Below are 22,041 nucleotides of genomic sequence, written 5' to 3'. Positions count from 1 at the left end.
ATGTGTACAGGGTATGGATATGCTAGCACTGACACCACGGAAAAAAAAAATCCCCGTCAAAGTTGTGACTTAAGAGTGTCTCACATTCCGAGGGCAAGTTCGTTTGGAAGTTGGCTCTATTCCAGTTTCACGAGGCTAGCATGAGGTGTACACATTTGCCGAGGCAAATTAATACTTGAAGATCTCATGCAGCAAATGCAAGGCATCTGCTAGCAGTCCGTTTAGAAGCATTTGCGGTGAACAATGGATGGGCCAGACTCATCATATTCCTGCTTGCTGATCCACATCTGTTGGAAGGTGGAGAGGGAAGCCAAGATGGAGCCACCAATCCAGACAGAGTATTTGCGCTCGGGTGGTGCAATGATCTTGATTTTCATTGTGCTAGGGGCAAGGGCAGTGATTTCCTTCTGCATTCTGTCAGCAATGCCAGGGTACATGATGGTACCTCCAGACAGGACAGTGTTGGCATACAGGTCCTTACGGATATCTACATCGCACTTCATGATGGAGTTGAAGGTGGTTTCATGGATACCGCAAGATTCCATACCCAAGAAGGATGGCTGGAAGACGGCCTCTGGACACCTGAACCTTTCGTTTCCGATGGTGATCACCTGACCGTCAGGAAATTCATAGCTCTTTTCCAGGGATGAAGATGAAGCAGCGGTTGCCATCTCCTGCTCGAAGTCCAGAGCTACATAGCAGAGCTTCTCCTTGATGACACGCACAATTTCTCTTTCGGCTGTGGTGGTGAAGCTGTAGCCTCTCTCAGTCAAGATCTTCATGAGGTAGTCTGTCAGGTCACGGCCAGCCAAGTCCAGACGGAGGATGGCATGAGGCAGGGCATAGCCTTCATAGATGGGCACTGTGTGGGTCACACCATCACCAGAGTCCATCACGATACCAGTGGTACGACCAGAGGCATACAGGGACAGCACAGCCTGGATGGCAACGTACATGGCAGGGATGTTGAAGGTCTCAAACATGATCTGTGTCATCTTTTCTCTGTTAGCTTTGGGGTTCAGGGGGGCTTCTGTGAGCAGGACTGGGTGCTCCTCAGGGGCAACACGCAGCTCATTGTAGAAGGTGTGATGCCAGATCTTCTCCATGTCATCCCAGTTGGTGACAATGCCGTGTTCAATGGGGTACTTCAGGGTCAGGATACCTCTCTTGCTCTGGGCCTCATCACCTACATAGCTGTCCTTCTGACCCATGCCAACCATGACACCCTGATGTCTTGGGCGTCCAACAATGGAAGGGAAGACAGCACAGGGAGCATTATCTCCAGCAAAGCCGGCTTTGCACATACCAGAGCCATTGTCAACAACAAGTGCGGCAATCTCCTCATCGGCCATTTTACTTAAGAGTTGGGGGAGTTTTTCCTTAACGATAAGAAGCTGGAATAGGCTGTGCTGTCAGGTCCGCTGCCGCCGGCTGAATGAGCAGCTTAACCTTCTTTGTATGTAATATTTTTAAACTTCCCTTGGAAGCCTTCGAATATATATCTCAACAATCCATCATTCCACCAGTCAATAAACCAAGCAAGTTGGGTGACTAAGAAGTAATTTTTAATATCAGGGAACAAAAATCCACCTTTATCTTTTTGTACACAAAGGTAATCCACCTTTATTCTTGTATTCTTCCTCCCCCAAATTAAGGAGTTAAAAATAGCAATAATTCCCTTAAATATTTGATCTCCAAACCATATAGGAGTCCCACAAAACAAATATAGCAATTTCGGAATTATTATAGCTTTTATAAGCACTATTTTATCTGCTTTAGGAATTGGTAGCTTATTCCAGGTTATAGCCTTCCTTTCCACTTCCCTTATCACAGGGAAGGTATTTAATTGATGGAACTCCTGTACACTCTTTGAACATTTTTAATACCTGGGGATACAGATATCAATCTCTTTAAAAATTTTCACTACCTGGTCCTAATGGCATCAAAATAGATTTTTCCCAATTTATGGTCAATCCTGAGTATTTTCCAAATATTTAGATTTTTTCCATAACCAAGGGCAGCGAGGTATGAGGGTCTTTAAGATAGAGCAGAAGGTCATCAGCATATAGGGATATTTTATCCCTTTCGCCCACCATTCCAAAACCTTCTATCTTTGGGTCATCTCTTATCTGGGTTGCTAGGGGTTCAATAAACAGGGCGAACAAAAGAGGGGGAAATGGGCAACCCTGTCGGGTCCCCGGAGAGAGAGAAAACCATCTTGAGGAGTCTCCATTCACCTCCACATTTGCTTCTGAATTCTTATACAGTATTTTCACCATTTTAATAAATTCCTCCTCTACGCCAAACGATCTCATTGTCCCCCACAAGTATTCCCACTCCACCCTGTCAAATGCCTTTGCCACATCCAAAGACAGGATGGCGTGGGACCCGTTCTCTCCATTCATTTGCATATTTGTATATAATCTCCTAAGGTTAAATTTAGCCATGCGTTCTGGGATAAACCCATTCTGATCTTTATGAATTATTTTACTAATTATTTTCTGAAGCCTATTTGCTAATAGTCTAGCATATATTTTATTATCAGTGTTTAGAAGTGAAATCGTTCTATAAGACAAGATAAGGATTATTTTAGCTTGGAGCATTGATCTTGGGAGAGTACCGTTTTCCAATGCATCTGTCAAGACAGGGGATAAGATGTTCCTTATATCTCTGGTATACTTTGTATGGAAATCCATCCGTTCCAGGATAAGAGTTCCCTCTAATTGATTCTGGAGCACCATTTAGCTCACTTAAAGATAGTGGAACATCAAGTTCCATTTTATCCTCTTCCAATATATCTGCTCTAAATATGACCGAACCTCGATCTCAGAGCAGGATACTTCAGAGGAATAAATTCCCTCAAAATGCTCAGCAATACTAGAGAGGATAATCTGTGGATCAACAGTAATATTTCCTTGTTTAGATTTTAATGGAGTTATGCCTTTCCTATCTTTCTCATTTTTAATCAAAGATATAAGACATTTGTTTATTTCCCCCCACCTCCCAAAACCTTTGCTTCCCTGCAAAAAACATTTTATTCCTAACTTTTTCCTCATTAAACCTATCTATTTCCCGCTGACACCTTTCCCACTGCTCTTTATTTTTAAAGCAAACAAGGAGAAAGATGCTCACGGAACTAGATACGCTGGCATAAAAGGTGCTTCTTTATTTCAAACAAAAGGATTCACAGACATCGGGAGTGGAGACGAGAGGGACAGGTCAACGACCGTTTCACCGCTCCTGCAGCTTCAACTGGACGGTCGCTGACCTGTCCCTCTCGTCTCCACTCCCGATATCTGTGAATCCTTTTGTTTAAAATAAAGAAGCACCTTTTATGCCAGCGTATCTAGTGCCGTGAGCATCTTTCTCCTTGTTTGCTTTACAATTTGGTCTTGGACTATTGCCACTGAGCACAGAAAGACTGTTTTTTTGGATTGCGACTAGGGGTGTGAATCGCCAAGAATTTGGCGATTCGATTCGAATCGCGATACCAGTGTGGCGATTCGATATATCGCGATATATCGCGATACCGTCTAGGTGACGATACATCGCGATATATCGCCCACCTGGGAGCATTCATAGATCCCAATAGACGCCGCTGTCAGCTTTGACAGCGGCGATCTAGTACTCCGGCGCGCACTTTTCTCATGTTCTCCCGTCCGGGCTGCAAAATAAAATAAAACGCACTTTATCTTACCTGCCAACGAGCCCGCGGAGCTCCGGTACAGTCCGGTACAGGTGTTCGGTCCCCGGGCTGTATTCTTCTTACTTCCTTTTAGCCCGGCACGTCACACGGAGCTTCAGCCTATCACTGGCCGCAGCGATGTCCCGCCTCCGCTGGTGATAGGCTGAAGCTCCATGTGACGTGCCGGACTAACAGGAAGTAAGAAGAATACAGCCCGGGGACCCAACACCTGTACCGGAGCTCCGGGGGCTCGTTGGCAGGTAAGATAAAGTGCGTTTTATTAAAAATTCCACATCCCTAAAAGAATCGATTCAAAAATATTTTGAATCGATTCTGTATCGGCAAATGAAAAATCGCGATTATCGCGAGAATCGATTTTTTCTTACATCCCTAATTGCGACTGCTCTGATCATCCGGCACCTCTACAGTTATCAGGTAACAGATGGTGGACAGTCATATAGCAGTGCCGCCCCATACTTCTTTTTTGCTTGCTCTTTATTTTGTTATTGTCGACGAGTTAAGAAAAAGTTCTTCCACTCGTTTTACACTGCTCAACAGCCTTTTCTCTTCTTCCTGATTTTTCTTCCTTAATTTACAAATGATTCCAAATAATTTGCCCCTTTTATACCCTTTTACGGCCTCCCATACAATCCCATCTGATGCTGACCCCCGGTTGACTTCAATCATATTTTTAACCTCCCTTCAAGATAAGCAGTGCTTCCTAACAGATTAAACCAATAGGAGTTTAATTTTATTTCTGCCCTTCTATTGCTTTCCCTTTCAATTTTCACCAAAAGGGGGTTATGGTCGGATATACTTCGGTACGGTTATTTCAACTATTTTTTGATCAAATATGGACGTTCCTAAAGCCAAGTCTATTCTTGAGAATATCTGGTGGCTTTTGTTCCAACAGGAGAATACTTGGCCATCAGGGTTACGTACCCTCCACATATCTATTGATCCCAATTCCTGACTAATAATCGCCAAAGGGGTTGGACCCATTTTTGGGTTAGGTCCCCCTACCCTAAATATATCTATCCATTAAAGGGGTATTCCAGGCAAAACCTTTTTTTTTTTTTTTTTATATATATCAACTGGCTTCGGAAAGTTAAACAGATTTGTAAATTACTTCTATTAAAAAATCTTACTCCTTCCAATAGTTATTAGCTTCTGAAGTTGAGTTGCTGTTTTCTGTCTAACTGCTTTCAGATGACTCATGTCCCGGGAGCTGTCCAGCTCCTATGGGGATATTTTCCCATCATGCAAGGGATATTCTCCCATCATGCACAGCTCCAGGGACGTGACATCATCATTGAACAGTTAGACAGAAAACTTCAGAAGCTAATAACTATTGGAAGGATTAAGATTTTTAAATAGAAGTAATTTACAAATCTGTTTAACTTTCCGGAGCTAGTTGATATATAAAAAAAAGTATTTGCCTGGAATACCCCTTTAAAGTCTCCTATTACCAAGGTAGGGAGATCACCTTTTCCTTTACAGAAATTGACAAATTCTACAATAATTTTAGTGGAGAACGAAGGAGGATTATACAGAAATGCCATCAAGTATTAAATTCCATCCCAATTTACCTGGATGAAAATAAATCTACCCTCCTTATCAATTCTAACTTCCCTCCCTTCCCATTTAACCCCCCCTGTGTACAAGCAGTGATACCCCCCCTGAGTACGATGAATATGTCACATGATATAGATATCCCCACCTATTATTATATGCTATCCTTATTGTGTCCTTTGTAAAATGTGTCTCTGTTAAACATATTATCTCAGGCATATTATATATTAATATACAAAAAGAAGGTTGCAGTAGCACTCTTGGTCAAAAAATGGAGGCTCTTAGCGCACTTTTTTTTTATCAAAACGTGTCCCCCATCCACGCGGAGGTGGACTCATTTTGGATGGGCATATGGCCCCAGACTGGGTGACATGCTGTATCCACTATCAATTTAAAAACCTCCTGTGAAAAAGGGGAGGGGTTCACGGCTAGAGAAACATAGCCAGCACAACTACCTAATACACGGGTGCACGCTGCTGTGGCAAAGAGTACACAAAAAAGAAGGTTGCAGCAGCAATCTTAGCGAGCCACGATTTTTTGACCAAGAGTGCTGCTGCAAGCTTTTTTTTTTTGGTATACTCTATTTGCCACAGCAGCGTGCACCCGTGTATTAAGTAGTTGTGCTGGCTAGGTTTCTTTTTGTTTTTGCTAGATATTTCTTAATATAACACATTACGGCTAATCTTTTAGCCCTCTCCCCTAATCCACGTACATTCCATGTTATTATTCTGTTAACCATTCCTTTATGTGTATTTTATTAGTGTCTTCTCACAACTTAGATCACATATTTTCACTGCGTCAAACCAATTCTGAGTGTCTCTAAATACTATATTAAGTGCCTAAAAGTAGCTAATGTGTAAAAGAAGAGAAAAAGAAAAAGAAAATAAACATCGAAAAGGAGAGAAGAAATAAACATCCAAAGGGAGAGGAAGTAAAAGAGAGAAGAGGGGGAAAAAAAAAACGCAACAGCACAATGCCCATCCCACAATCCCCATAATGCCCTCCCTACTGCAGGACCCCCCCCCCCCCCCCGGTTTCAAGTCTTTTTTATTAGGACCCGAACCTCTAATCTACATCTATCCCCCCAGTTATTTGAGTCCTTCATTGGCCATCCACATGACTGTGTGTATATTTATATATATATATATATGTATTTATATATATATATATATACACACACACACACACACACACACACACACACATACATACATATATATATATACCAAGTGAAGCATCATTTGATGCAAAACTAGCTGGTCGTCTTGGTACCTCCCCGCACCGTCCACACGTTCCTCTCTCTCCCCCCCCCCCCCCCAGCACAGCCCGATGTCTACATACCGGTTGTAAGATGTCTACACGGTAATAAAGACAAGCAACAAAGTGGTGAGTCGCAGCATTTTCTTTCTACATTATTTTGGATATATATATATATATATTTATGCATATACACACACACACATACACACACACACACACACACACACACACACACACAGTCATGGCCGTACATGTTGTCAAGAAAAGGAAGTATTTCTCACAGAAAAGGATTGCAGTAACATATGTTTTGCTACACACATGTTTATTTCCTTTGTGTATATTGGAAGTGAACAAAAAAAGGGAGACAAAAAAGCAAATTGGACATAATGTCACACCAAACTCCAAAAATGGGCTGGACAAAATTATTGGCACACTTTCAAAATTGTGGAAAAATAAGATTGTTTCAAGCATGTGATGCTCCTTTAAACCCACATGGGGCAAGTAACAGGTGTGGGCAATATAAAAATGACACCTGAAAGCAGATAAAAAGGAGAGAAGTTCACTTAGTCTTTGCATTGTGTGCCACACTAAGCATGGACAACAAAAAGAGGAGAAGAGAACTGTCTGGGAACTTAAGAACCAAAATTGTGAAAATATATCAACAATCTCAAGGTTACAAGTTCATCTCCAGAGATCTAGATTTGCCTTTGTCCACAGTGCGCAACATTATCAAGAAGTTTTCAACCCATGGCATTGTAGCTAATGTCCCTGGGTGTGGACGGAAGAGAAAAATTGATGAAAGGTGTCGATGCAGGATAGTCCGGTTGGTGGATAACCAGTCCCAAACAAGTTCTTAAGATTTTCAAGCTATCCTGCAGGCTCAGGTAGCATCAATGTAAGCGCAAACTATCCGTCGACATTTAAATGAAATGCTATGGCAGGAGACCCAGGAGGACCCCACTGCTGACACAGAGACATAAAAAAGCAAGACTACATTTTGCCAAAATGAACTTGAGTAAGCCAAAATCCTTCTGGGAAAACGACTTGTGGACAGATGAGACCAAGATAGAACTTTTTGGTAAAGCACATCATTCTACTGTTTACCGAAAACAGAATGAGGCCTACAAAGAAAAGAACACAGTACCTACAGTGAAATATGGTGGAGGTTCAATGGTGTTTTGCTGCCTTAGGCACTGGGTGCCTTGAATGTGTGCAAGGAATCATTAAATCTGAGGATTACCAATGGATTGTGGGTCGCACTGATTTTGGGTCGCACAGTCCAGTGTCAGAAAGCTGGGTTTGCGTCAGAGATCTTGGGTCTTCCAGCAGGACAATGACCCCAAATATACATAAAAAAACACAGAGAAATGGAAGGCAACAGAGCCCTGGAGAGTTCTGAAGTGGTCAGCAATGAGTCCAGATCTAAATCCCATTGAACACCTGTGGAGAGATCTTAAAATTACTCTTGGGAAAAGTCGCCCTTCCAATAAGAGAGAATTGGAGCAGTTTGCAAAGGAAAAGTGGTCCAACATTCCGTCTCAGAGGTGTAAGAAGCTTATTGATGGTTAGAGGAAGTAACTGATTTCTGTTATTTCTTCCAAATGGTGTGCAACCAAATATTATGTTTAGGGTGCCAATAATTTTGTACAGCCCCTTTTTGGAGTTTGGTGTGACATTATGTCCAATTAGCTTTTTTTTCCTACTTTTTTGGTTTAGTTCAAATACACTCAAAGGGAATAAACATGTGTATAACAAAACATGTGTTACTACAATCCTTTTCTGTGAAAAATACTTCACTTTCTTGAAAAATTTCAGGGGTGCCAACATTTACAGCCATGACTGTATATTTACAAACACACACACGTTTTTGCTGAGATCATAATGCTTTTTTTCTTCTCCCACAGCACCTTGCAAACACAGTGCATCCATAGCCCCCTCCCTCCAACATGCTATCTATTAGGGATGTAAGAAAAAATCGATTCTCGCGATAATCGCGATTTTTCATTTGCCGATACAGAATCGATTCAAAATATTTTTGAATCGATTCTTTTAGGGATGTGGAATTTTTAATAAAACGCACTTTATCTTACCTGCCAACGAGCCCCCGTAGCTCCGGTACAGGTGTTCGGTCCCCGGGCTGTATTCTTCTTACTTCCTGTTAGTCCGGCACGTCACATGGAGCTTCAGCCTATCACTGGCCGCAGAGATGTCCCGCCTCCGCTGGTGATAGGCTGAAGCTCCATGTGACGTGCCGGACTAACAGGAAGTAAGAAGAATACAGCCCGGGGACCGAACACCTGTACCGGACTGTACCGGAGCTCCGCGGGCTCGTTGGCAGGTAAGATAAAGTGCGTTTTATTTTATTTTGCAGCCCGGACGGGATAACATGAGAAAAGTGCGCCGGAGTACTAGATCGCCGCTGTCAAAGCTGACAGCGGCGTCTATTGGGATCTATGAATGCTCCCAGGTGGGCGATATATCGCGATGTATCGTCACCTAGACGGTATCGCGATATATCGCGATATATCGAATCGCCACACTGGTATCGCGATTCGAATCGAATCGCCAAATTCTTGGCGATTCACACCCCTACTATCTATGGTAGTGTATTAAGTAAATCATTCCCCAGCACTGTGCAGGCCTGTTCGGTCAAGTGCACTTTCTGGAGCACTGTGTCATGGCATAGCAGAGAGGAGTAGGTGTTATGCGATTGGACAGACAAGTAAAGGAAAGGAAGTCTAGGTATAAGTACTGCTGGTAAACAGCCCAGCTCTGGTTGCACCTCATGGAAAGGAGAGAATGATAAATAGCTGTGCAGTATGTAGGGGACTTACAGGGGCCCAATAACAGCAGAGAGAGCACTAAAATCTGCTTGTTATGCAAGTTTTTATTTTTTTTTAAAGTACAGGTATCCTTTAAGTGGAAAATCTCAAATTTCGCTACAACATATCAGTACTAACATTTTACACACCTCAATAGCATTTTTTTTCTACTTTCATTCAAGACCCCTAAGACTATACTAACATATATATCTTTGTATGATGCAGTGCACCCATACATAGAACCACCATTTCTAGCCAAGTAGAGGAAAGATTTTCCAAATTTATATTAGGCATTTAGGCTTCAGCGAGACCTAAAATGAGAACACTCTTCTTTTAGTTTTGCAATGACTAAAAGAAGCAAACTTAGGTTTCTGTTTCTGGGAAAGGCATTTTTACTGTGTCAGGTAAAAATAACAATACTTGTTTGGATGTCATGGTAACAGGTATTTGTTGTGTTATATATTTCCTCAGGTGCTCAGATTTCTGACGTATTCTACATGAATGCACTAAGATTTCACCTGGAGTCACAGCATAATCCGTGCAAAAAAATCCAACTACGCATTACCAGTGTTCTCTGTGTCTGGCTGAACAATAAGTGCAAACCTAACTAAAAAAAGAGTCTAAAACCTAAAATAAAAAAGACATACGTGTACATGTCAGACACACACCTGTATCCTCTTTTTTTTTTTACAACATCCTGTAAAGTAAATTTTAATTACAATAATATTTAGCAGTAATGTAGGAAAGCAAGACAATAACTTATAAAGCAAAAGAGGAATAAGGAGAGTATGGTACTGTAGATACTCGAGTATAAGCCGACCCGAACATAAGCCGAGGCCCCTAATTTCACCCCAAAAACCCAGGAAAAGTTATTGACTCGACTATAAGCCTAGGGTGAGAAATAAATCATCCCCCCTGTCATCATCCAGACCCCCGTCATTAACACCCCCGTCATCATCCAGACCCCCGTCAATCCCTTCATCAGTGGTCTTCAACCTGTGGACCTCCAGATGTTGCAAAACTACAGTTCCCAGCATGCCTGGACCGCCATCGGCTGTCCGGGCATGCTGGGAGTTGTAGTTTTGAAACATCTGGAGGTCCACAGGTTGAAGACCACTGCTGCCTTAGTCATCATCCAGACCCCCCTTTAGTTTTCTACTCACCTCCCATCGGTGGGTAGGAAGTGTGAGCTGGTCCGGGCCATCTATGCTGCAGGGACCGTCCGGTGGGGAGGGTTAGTTGTTCCGGGCTGTCCATTTTCACCGGGAGGCCCTCTTCTCCGCTCCAGGCCGGACCTGGACTAGTGACGTTGCCTTGACGACGCACAGGGACGTTCATGCGCAGGCACGTCTGTGGGCACGGATGTTCCTGTGCGTCGTCGTCAAGGCAACGTCACTAGGCCGGGGCCGGCCCAGAGAAGAGGGCCTCCCGGTGAAAATGGACAGCCCGGAACGACTAACCCTCCCCACCGGACGGTCACTGCAGCATAGATGGCCCGAACCAGCTCACACTTCCTACCCACCGAGGGGAGGCGAGTAGAAAACTAAAGGGTGGGTCTGGATGATGACGAAGGCCGCAGTGGTCTTCAACCTGAGGACCTCTAGATGTTTCAAAACTACAACTCCCAGCATGCCCGGATACCCTATTACCCCTATCTGTCCTGTTTTTGTGCACGGAACCCACATCTAGAAGTGCTGTAGAGATTTACTAAAGTAGTGCTATTCATCCACCCATTGCAGTATAGTCACACCCATGGAGAACATGTGACCTATGACATATGGTCTGTTGCTGCATGGAATGCCGGGAAAGGTCAGAGCAGCACAACCAGATGTAGGTCCAGTACATGAAAACGGGACAAAGGGGCACACAGAGGTAATAAAAGGATATTCCAATCCTGGAATACTCCTTTAAGGGCATGTTAAAACAGGGCAGATATGCTGACGCTTTTCTGCTTCAGAAAATCTGTAGCATATCTGTATATATGAACATACTGTTTAAGATTGTGCAGAAAGTTGCCGCAGGATATATTTCCTTTGTTACACAAAATGTAAACAATTTTTGTAACTTCCAACCTTTGAAAAGTAAAAGTGATGTGTTAAGAACAGTCATAAATTAAGTCAAACTAAAAGATGTGCACCATTTTTTGCAAACGCAATGCCGGTATATGGTATAAAAATTTGGTGCAATATGGTGCAATATGCTTTGTTTTTGCCAACTTTTAAATGCATTTGTGTAAACTTTGTTTTTATCATAAACATTTGCAGAAGAAGGTATGTAAAGACAAGCTATGTTTCCATAGACATTTCTTAAAAAATGCAGCAAACAGACCAAAGGCTATTTTGTTTTATTTTTTGCTTTTGTTCCTTTTTGTTTGTGTTTTAGGCCCTAATAAAGTCGTTTTCCAGATTAGAAAAAGACCCAAAGCACTATCTGTAAATATAGCCATTGTGGAGTAACCTCTTCTCAGTGACTTGATGGCAGTTATGATGCACTTATAGGCTGTTAGCATTCTCTCAATATAACGTCAGGGTTAAAGTAAGAAACCTGCTCTGTCTTTGTTCATGAACAATTTAAACAAAGACTTCAAGTATGACTAAACTATGAACTTGGTTACATTTCTTAGCTGGCGTGAGCTGTGCCTCTGTAATCCTTATGAGAAAGCTGCAATCTCATTTGGCTCAAACAAAGGAAACGCCCTGATGTAGAACAATCAAGAATCCGAAAAAACAAGAAAGACAGATTTTACACCATGACCACTTAAGGGAGAACTCTGTCAAAATGATTTTGCCATTCTGCTAGGTCATCCTGCAACGATGAAGATAATAAACCTTAACTTACCTACCCCGCTCCCTTGATGCTGTTTGAATTGGTCCTCCACAGTCTTCTTTCGGCATTTGGTGCCTGACACGTCACACTGTGCTCAGCTATTTGCCTACCACAGCATTGTCCTGTCTTGGCTTGTGACAAGCTGAAAGTCAGTGTGATTTAACAAACACAAGCAGATGCTAAAAGCAAAAAAAAACAAAACATAAGCTCAACTTCCTGCCACGGCCATTATTATGGATTTCTGGTCCATTGTGAAGCCCCTCAGGGGTTGGCACATGGAATTGCCTACTCAATCAGTGTCTACATGCTGACCCTGCAAGCAGTACTGCGCAGCAGGACCAGAGATTCATGATAAAGGTGGTGATGGGAAAGTCATTTGTTTTTAGCAACTGCAAAAGCACCATTAAAAAAAAATTTAAAAAAACACACAAAAAAGTTAGCCCCTGGAATATCGTATTTATTTAACACATCTTCAATGTTTTTAAGTACCAGAGCAGAGTACTGAAGATATGAAAACTGTTCTCCTATTTGGACAACTGCAAATTTTACTACATGCCATCCTTCATATTTATGGCTTCTTGCAGCTTTATGTAAAGTTTGTGTACCAAACAGTATGTAGTCCAGTTCTAGTGTCCTTAGATATGGCATGGATAAGCTGAACATGCTGTTTCTGATGCATATGTACCGAAGACACAGATAGGAACTTATGTAACTAGCTCTTCTAAGAAGTAGAAAATACTATAATTATCGCTATGAAAGCATTAATATGTTAAGTAACAGATAATTACAGTCAATGACATGTAATACAAAGGAACACTAACCCTACCCATAAGAGTTTACAGTCCGGGTTATTTTCAATCCATAGATAACGCACACCTGTAGACAGAAACCAATCTGCTTTGTAGCATCCCCTTAAAAGGAAGCTACTTCGGTGATCAGCTGATCACCACTGATCCAGCTTTTAAAGAGGAAGTTGTGTCTAGTCACACGGTGTGGCATGCTGCAGTACTCTGCTCCCAAACAATAGTTAGGTGACCCTGTAATGCAAGCCAAGTTCGTCATATACTTTCGCTTATCAGGTCTCCACTGTGGTTAACACGAGGAAGCCCTGAGCAGGAGACCTCCCTTATTCTGTACACATGATCTAATACAGTATATGGATTTTGGTTGGGTTTCTGACACAAAAAAACAAGTCTGTTAAAAGAGGTTAAAGGGGTACTCTGCCACTAGACATCTTATCCCCTATCCAAAGGATAGGGGACAAGATGTCTGACCGCTGGGGACCCCTGCGATCTCCCTGCTGCATCCGGCGTTAGTTTAGAGCATCGGGTTCAGCACCGGAGGCTCGTAACGTCACGGCCACACCCCCTCAATGCAAGTCTACGGGTGAGGGTGTGATGTCACTCCACCTCCCATAGACTTGCATTGAAGGGGCATGACCGTGACATCAAGAGAGGGGCGTGACAGTGACGTCACGAGCTTCCGCCCCACATTGCCAGTCATCCGGCACGGAGGGAAGTTTGCTCCATGCACTGGATGTCTGGGGTGCCGCAGCAGAGATCACAGGGGTTCCCAGCGGCGGGACCCCAGCAATCAGACATCTTATCCCCTTATCCTTTGGATAGGGGATACGATGTCTAGGGCATAGTACCCCTTTAATACTACCTTACTGCCTGCACTACCCATATAGTAACTCAGCATATACAAAATCTGTAAGGATTTTTTTTTTTCTAGCTGCATGTGGACTGGATTTATAAAACCCTATCCAGTCATATTTTACTATAGATTGTTGCAGATTTTCTAAAGGAATTCATTGAAAATCTGCAACAATAATTCGATGTCTAAACTTACCTCACTGTTCAACTAGTTCTCACAAAGCTTTACTAAGATGAAATGAATCAGAAGAAAGGCATGTAATAAAATGGTTAATAATTTTTAATGATTTTTGTCAAGAGTTTTCTTTTATGAAAACTCTGAAGAGGACTTCAGAAAACACAAAAGGAACAGCGTTGAATATGTTAATTCATAGGCCCACATCTTTTATATATGTAAGTGCACATGTTTACACATAACAGACTTAAACCCATTTGCACTGTACTTGAAAAACTGCTTTAACTTTATGGTTTTCTGCCTATATTCAATGCATGGAATAGCTGACGAGTCATGACGCATTTCAAGTCCTTCCGGTATGTGTAGACAATTAGTCAATGAATTATATTTTGTTGAATACAAAACTTTCACAATAGCTGAAACTGTCTTTTCCTATTAAGTGTACTTGGGCATGAATCACTAAACAAGCAACCTGAAAGCTTCAGTAAAAATCACGTGGGACCAGGTACAGTGTGTTAAGTTTTGCTCTTTTGTTGCTTAATGACACATCAGCGTACACCATACTGGCTCATTGTGTCAAAAGTTAGGAATTCAATTTCAGGTGGGAAATCTAAAAATGCTTTGTTCATAATGAACCAACAACTGTGAATTAGTAGTAAGTTGACTTTTCTGAGGCTAATGAAGGTAAAGGGAAACTCCAGTACATACCATCTTATCCTCTTATCCATAGGATAGGGAATAAGTGTTTGATTGTGAAGAGGCCAACTGCTGGGACCCCCTGCGACCTCCTGACCACCACTATGAACCCCGGGTCTTCTCTTGCTAGGAGCGGTCATGGCTGACACACCCCCTCCATGCATCTCTATGGGAGAGCTGGAGATACAGTGCTTGCGTTCCTCTGGCTCTACCATAGATATGCATGGAGGGGGCGTGTTGACCACAGCCTTGTGCGGTGGTCAACAGTCTCCTTGCACAGAGTAGAAATCGCTGGGGAGATTGCAGGCTTCCCATCAGTCTGAACACCCACCATAAGGCACTTATCCCCTATCCTGTGGATCGTGCCACTCCATTCTAATGAGAAACTCTAGTCCCCCTTTTAACGACTGCAGTGGGCCTAGAAGCCAACCCCCCGTTATCAGCAAGTAATATCCTATCCTGTAGATCGGGTGTTAACTTTAGAAGAATGTAAAACTGCTTTAACAACAAAAAACGAAAAAAGAAAATAAATGATCATATAAGAAATCCCTAATATGGTATATGAAACAGGGTTTTCTAACCTGGACAACCCCTTTTAGCAGACACAAACACTAAGCAATAACAATTTTCCAAGTGTCTTGCAGTACATATAATTTGGAACATTATAAAAAAAATTAAAAAAAATAAATAAACAAAACATACAAACATAAAACCTTTAAGAGACCCTATGAGAGTTATTTAGGATTAGAAAAATACAGAATTTTCATGCAGAAAAAGCACCACTCTTGTCCTCAGTTTGTCTGTGGTAATGCAGCTCCATTCTATTAAAATGAAGGGAGCCAAGTTATAATAGCATACTGAGGACAGGTGTGACACTGTTTTTTGAAGACAGTGGCTAACTTTTCCTAATCCTGGATAATTCCTTAAGGCTTTATCCATTCAGTTAATGTGTGGCACTTAGCTGACAATCTTTTGTCATAGTCATTCTGTCCTTGATGTAATAGAAATCAGCCAACTTTCTGTTGAGCCTGTGATAAATGTGTGCCTATAACCAATCTGAGGAGGCAGAGCAGTAGTGGGGAAGAAGAGAGAACAGATCATAATTGTGCCTTTAAAAGGGGTACTTTACTGACCAGCTTACGTAACTAAATGTTCCGAACACTGTTTTTGCGCGGCGGGGGTTGGCCATGCCCCTCGTGACGTCACGGCCACAACGCCTCAATACAAGTCTATGGGAGGGGGTGTGATGACACGAGGGGCATGGCCAACCCCTGCAGCACAAAAACAGTGCCTGGAACATTTCATTCTGAACGCTGGACAGTGGAGTACCCTTTTAAGCACTACTGTCCTTTAAAATAATTTTAAATACCTGCATGGTTTTGTTAGATTAATATCAGAATGGTAATAAGGGGATTTTTAGCTCCAACTGCTGCTATTGAGTCCATGATAGCCCCCTTCGTGATGCACAGCAATATGTAATTTGCTTTATTTAAGGGGGCATGACCAGAACCAAGCATTGATTTACCTTTGAAAGTTCACAGGGTGAACCTTCTAGAGATGGCACGTAGGCTCAGATTGCATTCACACAGTCCAGGCTTTCTATCCTCCATGGTACTACCTAAGCCCTGTCCCCACTTCCTGTATTCCTTCTTGGTCTCTCTAAAGTTCAGAGACAAAACTGCCATAACAACCGGCATCAGCAGATTGCAGGGGAGTAAGACACCTAGTGATCACATTTTTGGGGATTATTTCTGGCTTAAGAAGTCATTTCTGGTAAATAAAATTTTTTGAAATGACAGTGACCATTTAAATGGAAACTGTTGGTCACTGGCACTAAATCCAATACACAGGGTTATAGTGCGGGTGAACTGGATTAAAATGATGTATCGCCATTCCAGAGATACAGCCTGTATTAGCCTCTGTTGCCAATATGTAAATGGACAGTTTTGCGCAATGGAGGTGGGAGCTAGCATATCCAGCATTCCTGCCTTCCCTTCTGCTCCACCTTGTGCTCACATGATTAAGGGATCTATAAATATTTAGGAGTTGGGTGAGCAGAGAGAAATAGAGGCACAGAAGCTCTGTATGCCAGGTACCGCCTCTATTGCGCAAAGCAGGCAATTTACATATTAGCAACAGAGGCTTATACAGCATGTATCTCTGGAACCGATCCGGGTAAGTGACACATTGTTTTAATCTGATTCAGTATTGGGTTTACTGCCAGTGAATCAGTGGTCAGCTTCGCTAAAAGCAATTTTAAATCAAGGAGACAGCAAAACACGTCGTGTTTTTTTTTTTTTATTACATTAAATTTGTATAAACACATTATACTGAAAGAAAAATAAAAATAAAACACCCTTTTGTAGTAAGTCGACCCAGTGAAACTATAACAAACCAAACATCCGTTAAAAATGTATCAATGGAAGAACTAATGTATGTATTGTATTTCCCAACAATACAACTATATGTACACACAGCTATTCATTGTTACATTAAAACTCACAGGAAAAATAAAACAAAAGTCAGGGCTTATAAGGGTAAGAAGCGCTGTTTTCTCAAGACTTCTATAGTTGTAGTGTCATTTGTTATGCCAGCACTGTATGCAAGCATTTTATCTTTACAACTGTACGTGTTAGGGAAGCATGCCATTTATATTGTTTCTTTATTGGAGCTATGATAACATGTCACTGTAATCCTTAGCATACTGACAAAAGGGGAGTATTGTGCTTCTCAAACCTCCAGAAAAAAAAATCCGAATAAAAAAATATTTTGAAAGAAAATAGCACGTCCATCACAAGTTATCTGTAGCTAGGCATATATACAGTAAATAAATCATGTCTGCACAAAGTGTCCCGCAAGGAAGGCGATAAATATTTTCCTTTCTTTTCACAGAACAGATCATGTGGAGAGATTGTCTACACAGCAATGAATAATCAATTTATCACACTGTACACAGAATTGTTAAAAGTCAATGTATGTTAACATATTCTGTTGGACTAAGCACCAAGTCTTACTACAAATAAGCCTCCTAAGATTTCAAAGTGGAGACATGGTACCATCAAATACAAGTTTATTAAGAAAAAAAAAAAAAAGCTAATGGGGCATTATGGGGACGTTTTTGGCCAGAAAAAACAAGATTGTTCCAGCTATAGCTAAAAAGAAAAATCTGTTCCAAATCAGCTGGAAAACTGAGAAATCTATTGGAACTGCTTTACTCAACTTCCAACTAGTTATTGATATAAAAAAAATGTAAAAGCAATGGAAAGAAATGGAAAAAACAATATAGGCAACAATAGTTCTTGGTGAACGAAGGTGAGATCAATCTCCTGTGTACAATAGGAAAACTATAGATATCAGCTTGAGTTGCCCAGTCCATTCGTTTATTGTTGAGGCACAAGGGCTATTTATAGTTGTGTGTCTCAATGTAAGTTCACACTTTACCGCTTGATTAAAACGTATCATTTTATTGGTAACACAATTAAAAACATGTGTATGGACAGCAATCTCAAGTATTGGACCAATTGAGGACCACAAGCAGAAATCCGGGCAACTGCTATATAAGGAGCAATTTAGGAATGGTATATATTTTATGGTGCCACTCAGCTAATAAAACTTGCAAATGGGCACCGGTATCCTCCTCTGTTTACTCCATATACACTGAAAGGTTTTGTAAGACAACTTGCTACTAATCTAGATAAAGTGCATATTTTACAGGTATATAAGGTGCCTATTTCTTACCCATGATAGCGTTACTCTGTACCCCAACGCCGTTTCGTATCCTTTTTCAAGAGGCCGTTGCTCATTATAAGGACAATGAGGGACATTTATCAATGTTTGCTTATGTATTCTTTTATTTTTTTGTAATTTTTTCCTTACTTTTTTTTTGCTTATGTGTGACTTATTTATCAACTGGTTTCAGCCTGTTGATAATTTTCTTCCACGTAAGCAATTTTTCCTTTTTTACTTTGGTAGTAGCTTTTTCTGCTCCATGTTTGAGCTGGAGTAAATTTAGTAAATTTTTAACCCTGTTGCGACTTTTTTTTGCGCAGTTGCGACTGTCGCAGTTAATAAATACCTGACTACCCGTAGTCCATTTAAAAATTATTACTACGTAGTTAATTTTTGGAAAACTTGCTTTTCTTGCTTTCGAGTCAAAATGTCGCACAAAAAATCGTGTAGTCACAGTTGCGACAATTATAGTAAAGAAAACCTGACTTAACCCGTTGATAAATGTCCAAAAATAAGTCAATTAAATAAGCTGGGATCCATAAGAAGATGAATCAGCTTCTATTAAATTGCATTTATGATTGATTTAAAACGATGTGTGATTAAAGTTTTAAAAATGGCCACTACATATAAAAGTCTTACAGTGTTGAATACAGACTGTAAAATATAGGGCCTTATTGACCATTATTGGTAAATATAATGTTTCTTTGTCACGTCTATGATACTAAAATGATTGGATCAAATAAATGGTCTGTAAAATTTGATTTCTTGAATAATGTGCTGTGGTGTGTTATTTCACATATTTAACTAAAGGAAAAACTTAGACTTTATAAACATCAAATTCAAGTCATACAGAGTTCAAATTTCTTACTTAGTCAACATTCTTACTTAATTTGAGGTATTGCATAGGCAGACTAAAAAGTCTTTAGAGTTTTTTATTGTCTAAAAAATTCTAATAAAAATTATTTAAAATAAAATGATCCTGATATATGCACATGTTTTTCCTAGACAGTTGCAATTTAAAGGGTTATCAAGATACATTCATTACGATTTACATTTTGCCCATGTGTCACTCAAGAATTCCCAGCTGCAGCATCCCCGGAAAGCCACAGACACACTGCCCTACTTCTTCAGGCAGCATGGCCTGGGTGCTGATCGGACTTGTAGTCTTGGGCTGCGCATGTCATGCTGCCTGAAGCAGAAGTAGGGCAGTTTTACACAACGTGTATGTGGGTCTCCGGGGGGTGCTGCAGCTGGGAACTCAGTGCCGGCTCGCCCAGCCTCCTTAACCCCTAAGGCTAAGTTTCCACTTGTTTTTTTTTTCTGGCAGTTTTTGGAATAGTGCCACTGCAGTTTTTGTGCCAAAGCCAGAAGTGTATTCAAAAGGAATAGGACATATAAAGGAAGAATTTACACTTCTCCTCCCTTATAGATCCACTTCTGACTTTGGCTCAAAAACTGCAGTGGCAGTATTCCAAAAACTGCCAGAAAAAATAAATAAAAAAAACATGTGGAAACTTAGCCTTAACGAGGCAGGACGTAAATGTACATCTTGGTACTTAATGCCCCAGGATGTACATTTACATCCTGTACATGACCGCGAGCATCGGAGCGATGCTCTGGTCATGCACGGCAGGTCCCGGCTGCTGATAGCAGCCAGGGACCCACCGGTAATGGCCGACATCCCGATCGCGCAGATGTCCACCATTAACCCCTCAGATGTCATGATCAATACGATGCCGGGATCCAATCATCCATAATGGAGGAAGGAGGTCCCCTCACCTGCCTCCGCCTGTCTCCCGGCGTCTTCTGCTCTGGTCTGAGATCGAGCAGACCGAAGCAGTAGATAGCCGATAATACTGATCAGTGTTATGCCCTATGCATAGCACTGAACAGTATCAGCAATCAAATGATTGGGGACTATGGGGACTATGAAAGTGTAAAAATAAAAGTATAAACATTTTTTTTTTAAGTAACAAAATCTGAAAAATCCCCCCCCCCCCCAATAAAAATGTAAATTGTCCCCTTTTCCCCATTTTACCCCCAAAAAGTGTAATTTTTTTTAAATAAACATATTTGTTATCGCCGCGTACGTAACTATCCAAACTATGGCGCAAGCAGGGTTTATTGGCGCCTTTTGGTTTACACATTTCTGCTGATTTTGAGTTGCAATCCACTGATTTTGGAAATACAAATGATATGGAAGGATTTTATAAACTGCGCCTTTTTGTGAAAAGGTGCAAAAAAGGTGCAAAGCCACTGAAAAGTCTCTAAAACTACACCAGCCCAGACTTAGCTTTGTGGTGTATGTGAAGAGAGAAATTTCAGAAAATGTGACCTGGACAAAATTTATCAAATGTTCTGTGACCATATAATAAATGTGCTGCTCCTACACATTACCAGCACACAAAAAAAGGTGTAGAAAACTGCTACACTTACACCTACAATGATAAATGCTTCACTTACACCTACAATGATAAATGCCAGCCAGTCTTTCAGAATGGACAGAACAAGAAATGTCATTCAATTGCTGACAATTTTCTGTGCCCGAGTACGCCTTTAAAGGGGTACTCCGGCACTTAGACATCTTATCCCCTATCCAAAGAATAGGGCATAAGATGCCTGATCCCGGGGATCCCACCACTGGGGACCCCCGTGATCTTGCATGCCGCACCCAGTTTAAAATCAGTCCCCGGAGCGTGTTTGCTCCGGGTCTGATTACTGTCGTTCACGGGGCCGGAGCGTTGTGACATCAAGGCTCCGCCCCGTGTGATGTCACGCTCCGCCCCCCTCAATGCAAGCCTATGGGAGGCGGTGTGACATCAAAACGCTCCGGGGACGGATTTTAAACGGGGTGCGACGTGCAAGATCACGTGGGTCCCCAGCGATCAGGCATCTTATCCCCTATCCTTTGGATAGGGGATAAGATGTCTAAGCGCCAGAGTACCCCTTTAATAAATAAAGTAAAAAATAGTATTGTATACCCTTTAGAGGAATCCATTTCAATAGTAATACTGTTGTAAACTCAGCATATGCCTAAATATCGCTATGGTCCATTGGAATATACATGAAGAAGTGCTCTCTAACTTATACAACAAACACACCACCAAGGTAATGTTAACAGAGCCTCAGAAATGTACTCTAGCAGTATATACTGCTTAAGAGTAACATTTTATATGCATGTAGTTCAACAAAGACTAAGCAAATACACATACCTTCCAGATTTTCTTAAGTATCTTTTACCGTCTCTATTTAGAATTAGAATATGTAGGTATTTCTTGGCAGTATTAGGTTTCTGGGAAATGCGCCAACAATTCAATGTTTGTTGTTAAGAATAATCTCTGATCATAAATGTGAGGCTTACAATGTTTTAGTAAGGCAACTTTTACCATATATTTGTGTATCTCTGTATACAAAGAGATAGGTTTTGGATGAAAAATGGTCCAGGTTGCAGGTCTCTACTGGTAGTCATTTATTCAGACACTCCTAAGACTGAAAACAGAGCTTTCCTTACCAAGGGTAAGGCATTACACTTAAGGGAAAGAAGGCATCCAGAACACAGGGGTACAAAGAACATGAAACAGAATAGGGATCACTGTGTCATGCTCCTCCCCTTTCCCTAGA

General features: G+C 41.4%; 2 protein-coding genes across 3 annotated transcripts in view; both read right to left on the bottom strand.

Moving 5' to 3' along the window:
- PIBF1 (progesterone immunomodulatory binding factor 1) overlaps positions 1-22,041 on the bottom strand; it is a 233,321-nt gene that overhangs the window by 51,766 nt on the left and 159,514 nt on the right. The window lies entirely within an intron of this gene.
- Positions 51-1,434, bottom strand: LOC130355418 (actin, cytoplasmic type 5-like). The gene has a single exon (XM_056555508.1). The coding sequence runs from the start codon at positions 1,350-1,352 to the stop codon at positions 222-224; it is 1,131 nt and encodes a 376-aa protein (XP_056411483.1). The 5' UTR covers positions 1,353-1,434; the 3' UTR covers positions 51-221.

This window comes from Hyla sarda, chromosome 2 (genome assembly GCF_029499605.1).
Source record: "Hyla sarda isolate aHylSar1 chromosome 2, aHylSar1.hap1, whole genome shotgun sequence".
Classification (NCBI taxonomy): Eukaryota; Metazoa; Chordata; class Amphibia; order Anura; family Hylidae; genus Hyla; species Hyla sarda.
This window is presented reverse-complemented; position numbering and strand designations above follow the sequence as displayed.

Excerpts from the sequence above, each read along its gene's own strand:
- LOC130355418 (XM_056555508.1), bottom strand. The coding sequence starts at position 1,352 with ATGGCCGATGAGGAGATTGCCGCACTTGTTGTTGACAATGGCTCTGGT.